This window comes from Venturia canescens, chromosome 7, assembly GCF_019457755.1.
Source record: "Venturia canescens isolate UGA chromosome 7, ASM1945775v1, whole genome shotgun sequence".
Classification (NCBI taxonomy): domain Eukaryota; kingdom Metazoa; phylum Arthropoda; class Insecta; order Hymenoptera; family Ichneumonidae; genus Venturia; species Venturia canescens.
The window spans coordinates 16812825-16829813 of NC_057427.1; the positions used below are offsets into that span (position 1 = coordinate 16812825).

The following is a 16989-nucleotide window of genomic DNA, read 5'->3' on the forward strand; positions in this document are numbered from 1 at the left end:
TATTTCAAAATTTAAAATATATCCACATGATCCTCCCAAGGTTTGTCTTTCAAGATAACGGACTCTTATCTCATCTCAGTCGATCATCGAGTAATGTTCCTCCCCAAAACGAACTTGAGATTCTTCTCCCCTCATAAAATCCCGACTCAATTTTCCAATGTCAAGAGGTTTTGTATTATTAATGCCCAGTACCGATTAATCGATGGCCAGTTTTACAGCGCGATATAAAAAATATTAACGACAATCATCTAAGTAAAACGATTTGTAGTAACTCGAAAAATCTCATGGCGAGGAAGAAAGTGTTCGTGGATCTCGTGAGTTATACGCGCAATGGATACAGCGAATAATTTTTTTTATGGCTAAGGAGTAAATGCTCTTTTCGTTTCACTCCACTTGCTCCGTTCGATAAACCTAATTACCACTCGTATGAATGAAATATACGTAATAATGATCCTTGACGAATTGCTAACTGTCACGAAACTTTCACACTAAGGATTGCAGCCACAAAAGAAGATTTTTCTTATTTGCAAATTTATTCGGCGGAGAAGGAGCCAATTTATGAAATCTCGTCAGAGTTGTATGAATAAGTTCGTCTCAGGGTCGTTGATTTTTCACGCGCAACGAAGAAAAAAATAGACTACATCTAAGAACTTTGCATGTAAAACTGATTTTCAATATTATTTCGGGGTGCGTTTCTCATTTTATCTCTCTCAATCCAAAGAATCGAGGGAAGATGAATTGAATTTTTCTCTGAACTTTGTAACAATTGGTGCATTGATACACGCGCCTATTTTTCCTCAAATTTTCCTCAAGTCCTCAAATTTTGTGAGCTCGATTCTATAATTAATTGATGTCAAGTTTTTATTTCTATATAAAATTATCACTGACCAGGATGAATTCGACCGGATTCCGAGGCTGGACCACGATGGAGCAGATCTTTGACGAATATCCCTTCTCTCATATTTCCACATACGTTGAAGCCGAGGCCGGTGAAATCGCGACTCCTGAGGCTCACCATGCTCACCCTCGTCGCTTTCGACTAAAAAACGATTTTATTTACATCAATAAATAACTTTTAAATGCGTCATCCATTTTTCTTCAAACGACTTTTTTACTTCATTCTAGTTTCTTCACCATTTTTATATCTTTTTCATACCTTGCTTGAAGTTATTTATACTTACTCCGAGGCACGAATCATCGAGAGTTCGTCTCCGGTCATTCTTGTTGGCCGAAGCCCCGGTAAAGACCAAGGAAGACCATGGACTGGACCACCGGGCTGAGTCTTTGTTGTTCGGAATCGTTTCGACCACAAGACTTGCAGTAGACAACGGTCGACCATCGTGGTTCCTGTTTACAGCCGGAGTTGCATCTTTGAAGCATGGATTGTCGAAGGCGTAAGCATCTTCGACGATCTCGGGATTGGTCACCAGAACGAGGTGTTTCCCTGAAAAATAAACATTAAAAAATGTATGATCGTAAGAAAATTATCGAATGCTGATCATTCGAATCAATTGTTGAACTCAAATATCGTGATATGTACCAAAAAATAATCATCCACGTTGCATTAGAACAAAATTCGTATGTTTTACGTTTTTTTTTCTTCAATGGCCAACTTTTTTCTATTGTTATTTTTTGCCCTCTCATGATTTCATAGGAAGTATTAATTGCGAGTTGTAATTCAATGGAAATTGTAATGATTCTAAAATCATTCCATTCATTAACGAACAGCATTTCGTGAGTAATTTTTCGCTGCGAAAATCGCTCAAAATTCAGTCGCACTGAAACGAACCATATCAAGAGATTCGGTAGAATCTCGGGACAAGTCCATCTACAGCCCTGTCGTCTGCTGATAATATAACAACGGTGATATAAAATGAGTAATTATGCAGAAGTTGAATTTCATCTATTCTCAGGCTGGTTTCTTTTTTACTACGATCTTTATGAATGGAAAACATGACACGAAGCAATATATTAATATATTATGGTTGCGGTTGACCTTATTAATCCATAAAATATTTTTAAAAGTTTTTTTCGAAATATTAGAAATGCTAGTTTAGCTGTATAGTAAGTAAGGTATGGAGTCATGGAATGCCACGGGCAGTAGGTGTGTTCGTGCGTGTGAGCAAGTTGTTGCTACGTACGGAATGAGGATTATGATTGTTTCATATGCGGCACGTATTCTTTCGCGTATAAGATTCTATACGCAAATAATAACACGAAGAGTTTGTGATATCGACTCGAATGTCATTTCGTGTTATAAAATGTGATGCAGTCTTTTATACGATTATGAAAATTATACCTTCCGAAAAGAAGGTATCGTTTTTTTTAAATTTGAGTCGCCGTACTTTTTTGATTTTAGTTGTTTTTCTTTTGACCGCTGAGATTATAAGCCCTTCAAGGGCCTCACAAAACCTACAGAGTGCCGTATTTATGCTGCTATGCCTTTTGCCCCGAGTCCTTAATTCATAAAGGAAAAATTGAAACCGTATTTGGATGGAGCTGTACTTCTGCGTAATTACCATAAAATGGAATGAAAACAATTACTTTTATAGTTTTCTTCCCTTTTTTTTGCCTTCACACAAAGCCGATCGTCCAAACGTAATTTTGAAGCGATCATTTCGTTTTATTGGTTTATAGAATCAGGTTTCGAAATAAATAGCACAGAGTTTAAGCAGAGCAATTATATTCAATGAACTTTAATCTAACTAGGAGATCTATCGAATAACTAAGCCCTGCAGTGGTCGAAAAAGTGACTCTAGCTCTAACGACAAAGGGCCTCATGTGCTTACCTCTTTCTTAATCCGTATATTCGTTATATAAACAAACTTATAAGACTATGAGCACGCCCTTATGTATATTGTTTAATATCAAGTTTTATTATTATGCTGATGGATTATTTTTGCTCATATTCCAACACGTTTCGCGTTAAGATAAAAAGGCGACCAAACATGAGAGTTCCCCTTCTCCGGTGCGGCTGCTTTCTAATCAAACCCAGCGAATACTCCTGAACCAACAAATGGATTTGAATTGACAAATTGATTGTTTTATTATATCATCACACTGACGTTTTCGTCGATAAAATATATCAATAAAAAGGTCCTCCAAATGGGGCTATCCCGTGTGTGTAAAGTGTGTTATAATGTATCAAACGTCATTGTGTCATCCATCGAAGTTGGCGCGATGGGCAAGGCCATTTTTGGTTCCTCGGTTATAAGCAAATATAGCCTCAAACATTATACAGCACGTTACCGTGGTACCGACAGGAAGCAGGAAGCACATTCTTCGAAAGGTAGTACGGCCTGACAGTAATCACAAGTATGCAAATGAGTGACGCTCTATGAGATTGACACGATCCATGCGCTCCAGTGCGAGTCCCGTATTCTTAAAGAGTTACGTTTATTCTCGGCCGTGATAATGATCGAGTTAATGGAACACAAATAAGTTGGTTAAGAAAAAAAAATCTGAAAACTAAACGCAAATTATATGTTGTTCTCGGTTATTATTTTTCTTGGAGTAATTCAACCCGTAAGCGAATCGATTGATTCGTCTTTACTTGGAATTTTTCTTCAACGGGGCGCTGGAAACTGTAGAAAATAATCAAAATGATATTGATGCCGGCGATGAGAAAAGGAATGAAAATAACGGACCTATCAAACGTCGTTTTTTCAATGAAAGAAGATTTGAATCATGCGTTATTTGAGCTATATCTATATTTCAAACCAGCTGCGGCTCATGGTGCTGACAAACCTTCTACTGTTTATTCTTTTTTTACTCTCATTTTTGGTTCTTCAAAGTTGGGACGAGCCTACTTCATTAAGGACAGTGGATTGCGACGATACAATGTTGCCATGCCAAACCATGTTAAAAATCTTAAGAATTTTAAAAAGATAAGAATTTCATAAAATTTGGTAAATATATTCTTTAAAAATATATAAGACAATATAAATTTTTTAAAATTTTTCTACCATATAGCTCTCGAGTAATTGAACATTAAAGTTCACGTGTATAAGCATAGAGTTTTATAGTTATACATCTCGTGCATAAGAACTTTGATTTAACGCTCAATTATGCAATAACCAAGTGGTAAAAAATTGTACTTGTATGCTTGATGCCAAATAATGTTATCACCAAATTAGATCATCACCATTAGATTCGCGCGATCTTCCTTAATAACAATTTTTTGCTTTTCCTCCGTAAACGCGAAAGATGGCTTTCGATATGATGATGAATGAAGTGCGGAATACGTGAAAGGCAATGCGCGAGAAATACACGTGACAAATAATAAATCGCGAGTTTATTTATATAGGAGTGGTTGGGAACGCGGAAAGAGCATGGTAGAAATTCACACGCATGGCTATTCCTGTCTCGTAACATGGGCTTCCAATACATACGAATATAATTCAATCAACCGAAAACGCATTCCCTCTGCAACCAAACCAAATACGATTGGTCCGTCGTTCCAGAGTCGCTCGAATAAGAGTGTGAGAAAATGAATGGTTCGTTTGACAGAACGTTCAGTGAATCCTGCTGGCCAAATTGAAGAGGTTCTGCGAGGTTGGGAAATCTAATGAAATATTGCGTTAACGTAGAATGCCTTGTACAACAATAACTATATATTGTGTGTGACTCCTGCTATTCACGAGACATCAACAAATGATCATCGCTCAGCCCTCACCAAATATGGATTTGCACGTACACGGTATGAATTAATGACTCGAAGCTACGGAATCTAGCTTGGCGTTGGAAGGATGTTCCGTCGCGCGCCGTGTGTGCGTGTTTGCACGTGCGAGAGAGAGAGAGAGGGAAAGAATTGTGACGTATATACGGAATGTAGATTCTGAGCGTTTCCTATGACGCGTACTCTGCCGCGCGTATGATTTTATACGCCAAATAATAACACGAGTCTGCGATATTAACTCGAATTTAATTTCGTGTTTTAGGGAAGATCATGCGTTACTTGTAATTCAAAAAAGCAACTGAACTCTTTTGCTTTTCTGACGATCAAAGAAACGGTTAAAATTTTTTCTCGCAATTATTAAAATTATGTGTAACTTATTTGTTGAGATTGATAAATTTTTAATATAATGATGGCGGTTAAAATACTTTCGTAGTAAAATCGTCAAGCAAAATGTAATAACAGCCATTTTCTATTTATATTTTAAACCAGCTGGCTCATGGTGTTGTTTCACCGTTTACGTCACTATCACTCGTTAACCTTAAATAAGTGGTTTTCTTTTTCCATTTCCAAGTCATTTTCACCGGTAACAAGGTTTTCTCAATACATCATTGATATTTAAAAACCTTTTATTTTCTTATTTTCGTTTTCGGCTTTTCAAAGTTGGGAGAATCCTATTTCATTAAATCCAAATTGTCGCACCGGAAGTGTGCCTGCCATAAGAGCCTATACCCCTTCGAAAAATATGACTTTCGTTAATTGTTTTTTCAACAATTAGACGGTAGATCCTAAAATAATTCAAGGAATAGATGCACGGTGTATATTTCTAGCGTATATACAAATTTTCTCTCTCAAAGTTGGAATTTTCGATTTTCATAAGATACGCGTGATCTTTCTTAAAGTATCATGCAATCTTTTATACCGCTATGATAAAATTATATCTGCCGAAAAGATGATCGTCTTCTTTAATTTGATTCTCCGTACTCTTTTGATTTAGGTTGTCTTTCTTTCGACCGCTTAGATTATATGTTCTCAAGAACCTTACAAAACCTACCAAGTGCCGTATATATGCTGCTGCTGCGCAGTCTGCACCGAAAAGGAAGCATCGAAACAAGCGAGAGGTGCAACACCTCTTTTTAGTCTCTTTTTATCGCTCGTGGATTGTAGTAAACAAGCGTAAATGCGTGCGCGTACATAATTTCATTTGTCCGAAGTCGCCTGCAACCGCGGGGATAAGCGTCTTCCCGTAGTGGGTTTACCTGAAAAGGCTACGCCTTTGACAGAGACGCCATTGGACGCATACCACGAACGCCAAGGTGAGCTGGCTCTCGCGTTCTACCTTCCCCGCCTCTTCCCCTTAGATCGCCGCACCGCCGCCACCGCCACCGCCACAGCCACTGCGACCGCCGCCACTACTGCCGCATGCAGCCGTAACCCACCGCATCTTCCACATGTAACGTCACGGGCCTTCTTGAGCTCGCCCGCTCGCTGGTTGCGATTCCGAGATGGGCAGCACCAGCGAACCAGCGATTTCTTAAGGGCTATGAACAGTGTAAACGTTGAAATTTTAAGTGTTTTTTGTTTATTTTATAAATAAAAATTGATTGAATCGGTTTGAATGAAACCTTGCACACATCTTCTACAAACTCAGAAGTACTGGTAAAAATTTCTTTTTCATCTTTTTTATGGTGTTTTTTCGTACGATATTGTGTTGAAAATGGGACCCCTTGAATTGCCAGCAAATCTCAAAAATTAAACATCTGAGGATAAAAAACCAAAAAGATTCTAAAAATATATGTTATTATAGCTATGGCATGATAAAGGGGATTTTCAAAATATAGTTTAGGAAAAAATGGCGACCATTCAAAGAAAAAAATCACAATTTTTGAGGATTTCTCAGTAGAAAATTATTTATAAAAAAAAACATTTAACAAAAAACGCCTACGTCAAACTAAAAACATACGTTTCTCCTACGAAATGCAATTTGAATAAAGCCGCTGGGATAAATACTCTTTGCGTTTTACTTTCAACGCCGATTCAAGAGGTATCATTTTCAATACACTATTGTGCAAAAATATACCAATGAAATAATTTTTAAAAAAATCCCAGTCCTTCTGAGTATGTAAAGATGTATACAAGGTTTTATATAAATTCATTGAACTAATTTTCATTTATAAAATAAAAAAAAAAATACTAAAATTCCATTGCTTACACTGTTTATAGCCCTTTACAAAAATATCGTTCTCCATTTTCCCTTAATAATTTTCCACAAAAGGAACGAAACGTCTATGATGCTCTCGTATACGCCTAAGATTCTTTTTTGTCTACTACTATGAGCTTCCATCATGTGCAGTTATCCATAAAACAATTCTCGATTATCGCACATAGATAATCTTTCGATATATACGAAAAATGACTTTAGCCACTTATTTGCTCCGATGAATGTCAGGTGGTCGAAGAACCAGACAAGAATCAGTATCGGTCGATCAAATGACTCCCCCTTTAGTCATGATCCGCTGAAAAATGACATATACAAACTTATCATCGTGATACCGTTGAAATCCACACTTTTTTTCAACTTTTCAGTATGTCTGCGCTCGTGTCGCGTTCTAACAGGCTGATTTTCATCGCAGTATCTTTATCCTCGGTTTGTTGCCTTTTGCAAGAATCTTATTAAGACAATTATATGCCGAGTAGATGTCAGGAGCGTGCAACTGTGAGCAACGACGGATCGGCTTTTCAGACAATCTGTATACGTATGATCGTTCTCCGCAAGCAGATACTACATTGATTGATTATTCATCAATCGGTACCGATCTGAGGGGCATAACTGGCGCGATTCGTTGGATTTTTCATCTGGAATCGGTCTATTTGCTTTCGTTGATGCTTTCATCTGTACACGCTCTCTGGTGAGCTTTGATCGAAAACGAGTATCACCGATTTCGAGTTATTCTGCTCCTAATGGAACGAGGTGACTGAAACGCAACTCGGTTTTCCCACGACCGGGGTTTGAGGACACTGGACTCGCTATTTTCCGTAGTATATTTAAAAAGAGATTCTTGTATTCTTTCAATTTAACTAACAATCCTCACGCCAAAAAATATCCAAATCCTTAGAATAATCAATTTTTTCCTCGTTTTCGAATAGCCGGTTCACTAATATGTATAAATACATCGCGATTTTAGAAACCAAAGGCTAAAGTACGACATTTTTGTGCCACACGATCTTTCGTCGTTCTTCTCGTCTGATCCCAATAATAACCCAGTCCCAATCTCAGGCACGTTAAGTTACGGGAGATAGTTACTAGTAACGTCCTTTGGTGACTCGCAGTAAATTGGTTGAGATGATGTTGGAAGATAATAAATACCAGTCATTGTTTTCCTTCAGTATTCCCGGCATATAATGAAAATAAAATTGAATCATTGGACTCTATTGCTGAGAATTTTTCCATTCAAGTTGCATTAAATAATGACTGATAGCTGAGAAATTCAGAAATATATTTAAAAAGTGGAATTTCATTGCATTTTCGTTATGATGAAAAGTCGAAATTTTGCAATCACCGAACTTTCTGCCTCGAACAAGAAATTTTATTCATTTATTTCAAAATTTAGGATTTTATACAATTATGGAGAAAAAAATGATGCGAAGATGGAAGCACCCAGAATATATTGACCTGTCAAATCGTCATATCGGCATTATCGTAATAACAATCTTTGGAATTCGATCGTTGTAAATTAATGAGGAATTGTCCGATAAGAGAATTCTCTGTCTATCATCGAGAGACATAATCGAGATAAGGTACAATAAAGGTTGAAATTTAAAAGAGAAAGAAAAAAACTCTGTAATTAACAGCAGCACGATGGCGAAAATCTAAAATGAAAAGAAATGAAGGTATAAGTTGACGAGGAAGAAAGCGGAGAATGCGTGACAAAATGGTTGATTGAGTTTTGTTTGACTACGTCGTCGTCGGTGATATGATGCAGAAATCCGAGGCGTGGCGTTCATAAAGCGGGGTGACTCTCACATAACAGGCTCGAGAAGACGTATATATTTCTTGCCTCTTTTTGTTTCGTTAGTTATTTATCTGTAATGTTTATCGGGTTGAGCATTGAGGAAGAATGGACATAGAGAGACTCGAGGATAATCTCGTCAAGTTTCGTAGAATTAGAGACGTTTTAACGTATAAAGAATAAATGAACCACGGCACAGTGAAGCATTCAGAATATCAGAACCGCGCGATAATTTCGCTACCTACGCGCTTCATCCGGAATGGAGCTAAAAAGCGTTCGGAGTTTGGGAAAAAGAGCCTAAAAGTATAGCGATAGAAAGAAGGCAGAAAACTGGCATGGAGGTTTTGAGTGTAAAATTCAAAAATCGTCTCAAAATGGAGTAGAAGAGACGAAGTACCACCAAACATGCACAAACTATATAATTGTTTGTTACGATCGCATGAGTAAGTTAAAAAAAAAAAAAAATGACAATAGCAACGCTCTGAACAATCTTATGTCGCGGAGTGGAATGTTTCTACAACATCGAATGACACATGTATTATATAAACTACAGAGATGTATAGGTACACACCCAGTTTTAACGGTGTCAACGCACCTACTCATTATATCCTACGTGCTATATATAAGAAATTCCATGATAATAAAATGCACGTTTTCTTATCATAATATAATTTGGAAGTCATCGAAACGACGCGGCCGAAACATCGGTTCGTTAAAGTTTGGCAAAAAAAGAGCTTTCTGAGACTATAAAGCGAAATTGAGTTCATTCAAATTCTTGATTAAGGGGTTAATAGTTAGCGGCCAAAAAGGCGTGTTTTTGTGATTTTTTTTTTTAGGAAAATGATTGGAAGATTCGAGCTGTTTTGTTTTCATAGAAAAGGGTATATTTTTGATTATGTTTCATAATTTTTTTATCGTAAAAAAGTCACAATTATAGCAAGTATAATATAATACCCCGGACTGCTATTAAAAAAAGATCTTCCGCGGTGATCACTATAACTTTTCCACTGATCATTTGAAAAAAAGAAAATCCAAATGAATGAAGTTTTTGTATTGTATTATCTAGACTTTAATCATAGGATTTGAAAAATTATCAGTTTTTGAAAAAATGGTCAGCGGTCGAAAGTGAAAGTCTAGATTTCGATTGAAAAATCACTTCATTTTCTTTGATATATAAAAAAAATGTATGTTTCGAAAAAAAATCTTTCGATCAAGGACTGCTTTCCGATATAAAAAGGATGAATGCAAAATTGCAAGTAAATCGGTTCACTCGTTTTTTATATATCGTGGTCACCCATATTGAAAAAGCTATTTTGCAAAAAAACACGGTTTCCTTTATACCTGGGTCGCACGGCCCACATACCGTAAACAGTAAAAATCGCCGTAACTCGCTCAATTTTGAACGGATCGCCATAAAATTTTTAGAGAATATTTTTCAAATTTCATACTTTGAGGATTCGTCGAAAAAGAAAAATTGATTTTTTCGAAAATTCTGACTAGATAACCCCGTAATTCCTTAAAATTCAATTAGACGGAGAATCAATCAGCTCGACATGGAATTCCATATACAATACTGCGTTGCAACTTTCCATACAATTAACGAGTGCCTCGCGGACATGGATACGTCTATACGTCTACAGATATACAGTGTTTTGTAACGGATCCGGAGACTTACTTTCTTCAATCGCATGGAAAGTCGACGCATAATATAATAATAAAATGCCTGCTGAAGAAAAATCATCTTTATAACATAAGACTCTTAAATCCAATAAATAATTCAGTTCTCTTGTGGCAGGCGGGACCCTGATCTTTGGAATAGAGATGCTTGCACGTTATTAAGTAACTCGAAAATTTTAAAAAAGTAAAAGTAACGCCAAGTATTAAAAGTCCGTATCTTGAGTTGAAAAATGATCTCAAAAATCAATTTTCAAAGTGAACAAAAGGAGCTTTTAAAAAAAGGAATAGAAAATTTAAACAACATCTCTTCGAATTCGAATTTTCTACTCTTGCATTGGTTGGAGAATTGAACTTGCTGAATAAATAATCAAAATCGTTGCTATTGCTTGTAAAGAAAAGAAAATTTTCATTGTATGAGCAGTCTTTAGTTTTTAAATTTAAATGAATCGAACTCGCCGAAAAATAATCTAAATCGTGACCATTGCTTGTAGCCAAGATCAGAAGCTTTCGACTAATGCCTTCAGTAGTTGGCATTACCGACCGTGCATCGTTATTTATTGCGATTTGTTGCAATTGAAAGTATAGTTGTTCTACACAAATAAATCCGATAAAAATAAAAGTTAAAAATAATTACAAAAAAAATTCCGATACGAAAATAAACATCAAACGAAAAAAAATTTGATTGAAAAATAACAATTTGATTGAAGGAAAAAAATAATTGAAACAAAAAATTTAATGGAAAAAAAATTTGACTGAAAAAAAATTGAAAAGAAAAAAATTGATCGAAGTACTTGGGGAGTTTGTGGTAATGATCAATACATTATAATAAGAATTATGTGAACAAACACTCGCCAAGTACTTCGGTCAATTTTTTTCTTTTCCATTTTTTTTTCAATTAAATTTTTTGTTTTAATTATTTTTTCTTCCTTCAATCAAATTGTTATTTTTCAATCAATTTTTTTTCGTTTGAAGTTTATTTTCGTATCGGAGTTTTTTTTATAACTATTTTTAACTTTTATTTTTATCGGATTTTTTTGTGTAGAACAAATATACTTTCAATTAATTTAAAAAATATTCACTCAAGGTTAATAAGTTTAATGTATTTGATTATTGATGCTTTTTATTCATCGGTTTCATTCATTTAACAATTTTTTGTGGGGTTACTTCCGGGGATTTATTTAACAACTTTTTGTGAGGCTACTTTCGGGGATGTATTTGACTATCGATGCTTTTCATAGGTTTCATTTATTTAAGGTGCTCTATCACTTGCGTGGTGCTTGTGTGAGTGCGAGAGAGATAGCTGCAAAATGGTTACACGTTTTACTCGGACACCCTTGATTTTATGAGAAAAATAAGGGTTACACTTTGTTCTCTGATAAAATGAGAATAGCGTCTAACTCATATTTTCTTTTAAATATCAACCTACTCGGAATAAAACGTGCAGCAGGATTTTTACAGACTAAACAACTGATAGATCACGATAACAACTTTTTGTAAGGCTACTTTTGAGGGAAGTAAATGTACTTGTCTCACTTTTTTTACAGCATTTTTGCTGTTTTTTGGCGAGGATTTGTCCACTTTTTGTATGAAATTCATAGCTCGTGTATTAAACATGTCAATTTATTGTATAAGTACTCGGATGATGCAAGACGATCGGCATTTTTCCTCCGTATTATAGCAAAGTATGGCAATAGTAAGTTGTGTAAGTACTCGGATGATGCAAAATGATCAGTATTTTTCCCCGTGTTATAGCAGAGTACGGCAATATGTAGTCTAAAATAATTTGTTCGTGAAATAGTTGCTTGGTAAAAAATTTCATTTTTAGTTTGTTCCAAAAAAATCACGTAACTATTTTTAGCATTCCTCGACCAACTTCTTTTCTCAATTTTAGCATCATCTGCAAAAATTCATGTACCTGTTCTCAACATACTTGTATAATAACCTTCGAAAACGGTTTGACCGTGATTTTTTATAACTTACCTTGAAGACTGGTCCATTGAGCAAAATTGGGGACGCAGTTCGAAATTTTGCCCAAACTAATCTAGCAGATAGTAGTCAATCCAAAAAATTGTCCAATAAGCTAGCAGATGGAGGTCAATCGTGCATTTCATTAAAATTTTTGCGAGTGAAATTTTTCTTCAACGCTTCGATGTATATCTTCAAAATCACCACTAAATTTGTTGACTCGGAGCCTCAAACTCCAAGCGATGCGGTATAATTGCGAAAAGCTTAGCTCTTCGCAGAGCTTTTCTCTTCAACATTTTCGTTCGTTCGTTTAGTCTCGATACGATTTTTCTAGCAACCTGTACATGCACCTAGAAACACATCTTGTCATGTAGGGTAATATGGGGCAAAATGGACCCATGGGGTAAAACGGACACAGTGTCCATTTTGCCCCATAAAATTGAATCCGGGGCAAAACGGACTTTCCCGAAACTGAAATTTCATAAAATGCATAAAATTTTTTTTTTGGTTCCAAATCATGTCCTGACCATAAATTATGGTAAATTGTTGAATTCCACGGTGACATCCCCAAAAAAATCATGTTTCAGAGCAAAATAGATCTCAAACTACTTTCTCACTATCTATTCGCTTTTTTGACTTATTTTTAAAAACCACAATAGTAATCAAAGTACGAATAAGGAAAAAAGGTTTTTTATTACTCATAGCTGACATCTTCGTCTTCAACGATTGTACACAAGGTGTGTGCCCATTTTTTGCATGTTACACAGTCAACCCAATCTTCGGAGAACGACGAATATATAAATAACCCTTCGCAGAAAATGCAAGAAACGTCTTCAAAAGACGATGACTTAGCTGTCTTGGTGAGCTTTTTTTTCTATCTGCTAAACTGCTACATTTCGAAAAATTTCGGTATTTCGATTTTTATGCTTTGTAGAGGCTGTGTCCGTTTTGCCCCGGAAATTTTTTTTTGAAGAAATTCCGGAAACTAGGAACATGAATCAATGGTGGGACCTCCGATATAATGCGAACACCAAATATACCCCAACACGACGGACTCAAAGTTGATTTTTTGCATACCTCAAAAACATAACAGAAATGGGATATAAGATTTGACTCATTTTTTTTTCATTTAGATTCAAGGAATGGAGCCTGAGTGGTCCCATTTTTTTTTCCCGTATTACCGAATTGACATTCTGTTCGATAAGAGTCGCTTGGAACGGCTGTATTTCGAAAAATGTCGGTTTTTCGATTTTTATGCTTCTGAGGGGCTGTGTCCGTTTTGCCCCGAAATTTTTTTTTTACGAAATTCGGGAAACAAGAGGACTGGGCATCAATTTTGGGACTCAAAAATAGTTGAAAGACCATATGCTCATCAATGAAACTTGCTTAAATCCTTAAGTGTCCATTTTGCCCCATATTACCCTACTTGATTGAATGCCTCGACGCTTATTTGATCATGACTTTATCTGAATACGACTCGCTGACGCCTCGCATTATTATCCTCCGGAGCATCTTTGTTCTCATTCTAAATTGTGTAACTCGATTAAACACTGGTAGTTAAGAGAAAAACAGACGGATTCGATGCTCGAAAGAGAAGAAACGAGAAAGGATAATCATGACGATCGTAGTAAATCAGGAGCTAACAGCGCGGCCATGAATATTTCAACGATACATCGATAGTATATGTCAAGAGCGGAGCAGAGAAATATAAGTCTCAATCTTCGTCGTTAATTGTTGGAAATATCGCGGAAACGCTTGAACCATTGTTGAGTCACCATAATTTTGAGCGTTTCGAGTGCGGCTCTTTCAAATGGCCCAAAGAAACGAACCATTCTTCGTTCTTTAGCGAAAAATTTTTTGTTCGACAATGCATTCTCGTGCGTGCTTCTTGAACGGAGAGTTAATTGATCTGAAAAAGCGCTATTCGCGCCAACGAATTCATTCGTCACGAGCTATCGTTGTCTCACCCTTCTCGTATGTTATCGCTGAAGTGGAAAAAAATCATTTCCATCTTAACGATTTTCCTATTAGACTCGCGTTTCAATCAATTAAGTATCACAATTAGAAACTGAAAAAACTAGCCACATAATTTTCGCCACAGTTATTTTTTCCTCTGAACGCACCAATCCACTTTTTCCCAGTTATCCAGTTATCTTTATATCATGTCAAGTTTTTCACAATCTATGGAAACATTTGAGGAATGTGGTCCTGTGCTCATTTTTGACCGACGATCGCTTATCTATCCGCTATCGCGAGGCGTTTCTGGTTAAAAAAAAAAAAAAAAAAAAAAAAAAAAAAAAACAAGTGTTAAATCATCAGAAGTAATTAGAAACGATTTATGACTCGTTGGCGTTGTTATAATTAGCTTTGAAGCATGATGAAGAATTGTTCGAAAAAATGGAACACGCAGTTGAGTTGTTTCGATGGTTTGTATTCAAACAAAACTGGGGATTTATTATCGCAAATAACAAGAAACGAAAATGACTTTCCATCTGCAGCTGAGACGATTCGTATTTTCTTCGCACTCGTGACTGTAGAAAAGGAGTTTTTATATATTTGGCCCCAGTGGCAGCGTACGCTAAAATTCTGCTGGTACGAACGATGACAAATTCGAAATAATTTATATTTCATAATTCGCGTATCGATTCATATTTATATCGCAAAAAAAATCGTGACGGCGAGGGGGAGGGGGAAGCTGAAGGGTCGGAAAAATGAGGACCAAGAGTAGTAAATAGAGGGCCGTCGATATAGTGAGGGTAGGCGAGAAGAAGCCAGCAGTGGACCGTGATTTTCGTTTAATTTTTTGTTGCATAATACATATGTATCTCTAGTCTCATAGAGAGAAAATGCCAGGTGACGTAGTCTTCTGATTGAGATCGTTACCGCATGACTCGACGTTCCGAACGCCAGAGCTTGGAGATCCAGAGCTCCGAACGCTCGTTATCTTAATACGTTGTGGGCGCATTTAGCGCGCGGTGTTCAAGAAATTCAGATGCGATGGGTGTAAACGCGGAAAGACGAGTTGCAACAACGAATGATGCAATTTATGTAGACAAGACTCGAGGAATTTATCCTCGTATCGTAAACATGAACACGAACAAAAACGGCTGGACGAACATTGCAGAAAAATTCGTATAAGATTGTTGCTACTTGAGATATTTTCGCGTCTCGCTAAACTGGGGCTATCAAAGAAAATATCGTTGTTTTCAGAAGTTTCCGAAACTTTGGCTATTGCTTACTAACATGAATAATTTTTATCCATGTTTTTTATTGTTTAAAAAAAATTGCCTTACTTTTGACGTAGCCCGTTATGACCCAGTCTCCGTTATATTTATTCGATTTAATGGTTTTTTTTTTTGGAATTGTGGCCGAAACTCAATTGCCATTTTACCTTCCGTAGGCATCGAGCAAGGAAAGCGTGAGACACATTCTCGTTTGATGGTAGGCTGCACTATGAAAGGAGTCATTTATACGCGATAATACCAAGCGGTAAAATAATATGCATTCTTATTCCCGGCTCGATTGCGTCCCAGATTCGTCGTTAAGAGCATGGATCAGTCGACGAACCTCACTTGAAATTTTCGAAATCGAAATTCTTTGACACAGTTTGATCGATTAAAAAAAGGCTCTGTCAGCCTACGCAGAACGATGGCAAAAATCTACTGACAGAGCCTTTTTTTAATCGGTCAAACTGTCTCAAAGAATTTCGATTTCGAAATTTGCAGCTATCTCTCTCGCACTCACGGTTGCGATATACCGACTGATCCATCCTCTTAAGGCTCGCGGGTGCTACACGTAAAACGCTTTTGCGAAGACGCACCAAGACCTAGCAGAATCTTGGAAGAATTTTCTCGATAATTTTCATTGTATTCCCTCACTACCTCTATGGGCATTTACCTATACTCATGTGCATCGATTGCTTCTTCCCGATCGCAGAAATCAACTGCATTTCGGTAGCGACAATTAACGTATGTTTTTTCTTCAAGAGTGGCGTTTTCTCTTCAAGCGAAACGTCACTTTTACAGCTCATAGAGCCTCCATTCTGATTCTTTATTCTCTAGGAAATCATCGAACGCAGTTCCCTTCGAACAACTGTGCTTTTGAATTCATACCGCAACGATGAATCCATCAACTTATGCACTAATTTAAAAAATTTGAATATTAATTACTGTTTTGGAGAGCTCTGAAAGTCTGTATAATATTCATACTGAAGCATCAAAAAAATTTTAAGACTGAAATTGCAGGATTAGGAATGAGCAGAAATAAAATGAACGTATTTTGATCAAATTTACCTGTTTCTTGGAGCAATCGAAAATTTGATATTGTTTCAGAGTTGATCATATCTTTTTGGATCATTATATAAATTCCCCCCCCTGGTTCGATTCCAAATCATTAAAAAAGACACCACGGAAAAGCTGGAGTCAGTGGGATGATGGGAAATGGTGCTGGCAAGTCCGAATCGATTGAAAAAAGGCATTTTATATAAAAGTGATGTTTTTCTGCTGGGGCTGGTTATTTATCGTTTTATTCGAATCTTTCTTCCTTTCGTAATCTCTGCGTGTTTTCCTATTATAGTCTCTGCAGCATAGAGTCCAACTATCACAACTTCCCTGGGAAAGCCGACGCCGTTCCGAATATCATGTCTCGTGGCACAGCATCCAG

At 36.6% G+C, this 16989-nt stretch overlaps 1 protein-coding gene across 1 annotated transcript in view; it reads right to left on the minus strand.

Annotated features, from left to right (window-relative positions):
* LOC122412933 (uncharacterized) overlaps positions 1 to 16989 on the minus strand; it is a 49642-nt gene that overhangs the window by 9301 nt on the left and 23352 nt on the right. The window contains exons 2-3 of the mRNA XM_043422927.1: positions 1182 to 1444; positions 889 to 1039 (exon numbers count right to left, since the gene is read on the minus strand). Of these exons, the coding sequence (XP_043278862.1) occupies positions 889 to 1039; positions 1182 to 1444 (414 nt within the window). The remainder of the gene's footprint in view (positions 1 to 888; positions 1040 to 1181; positions 1445 to 16989) is intronic.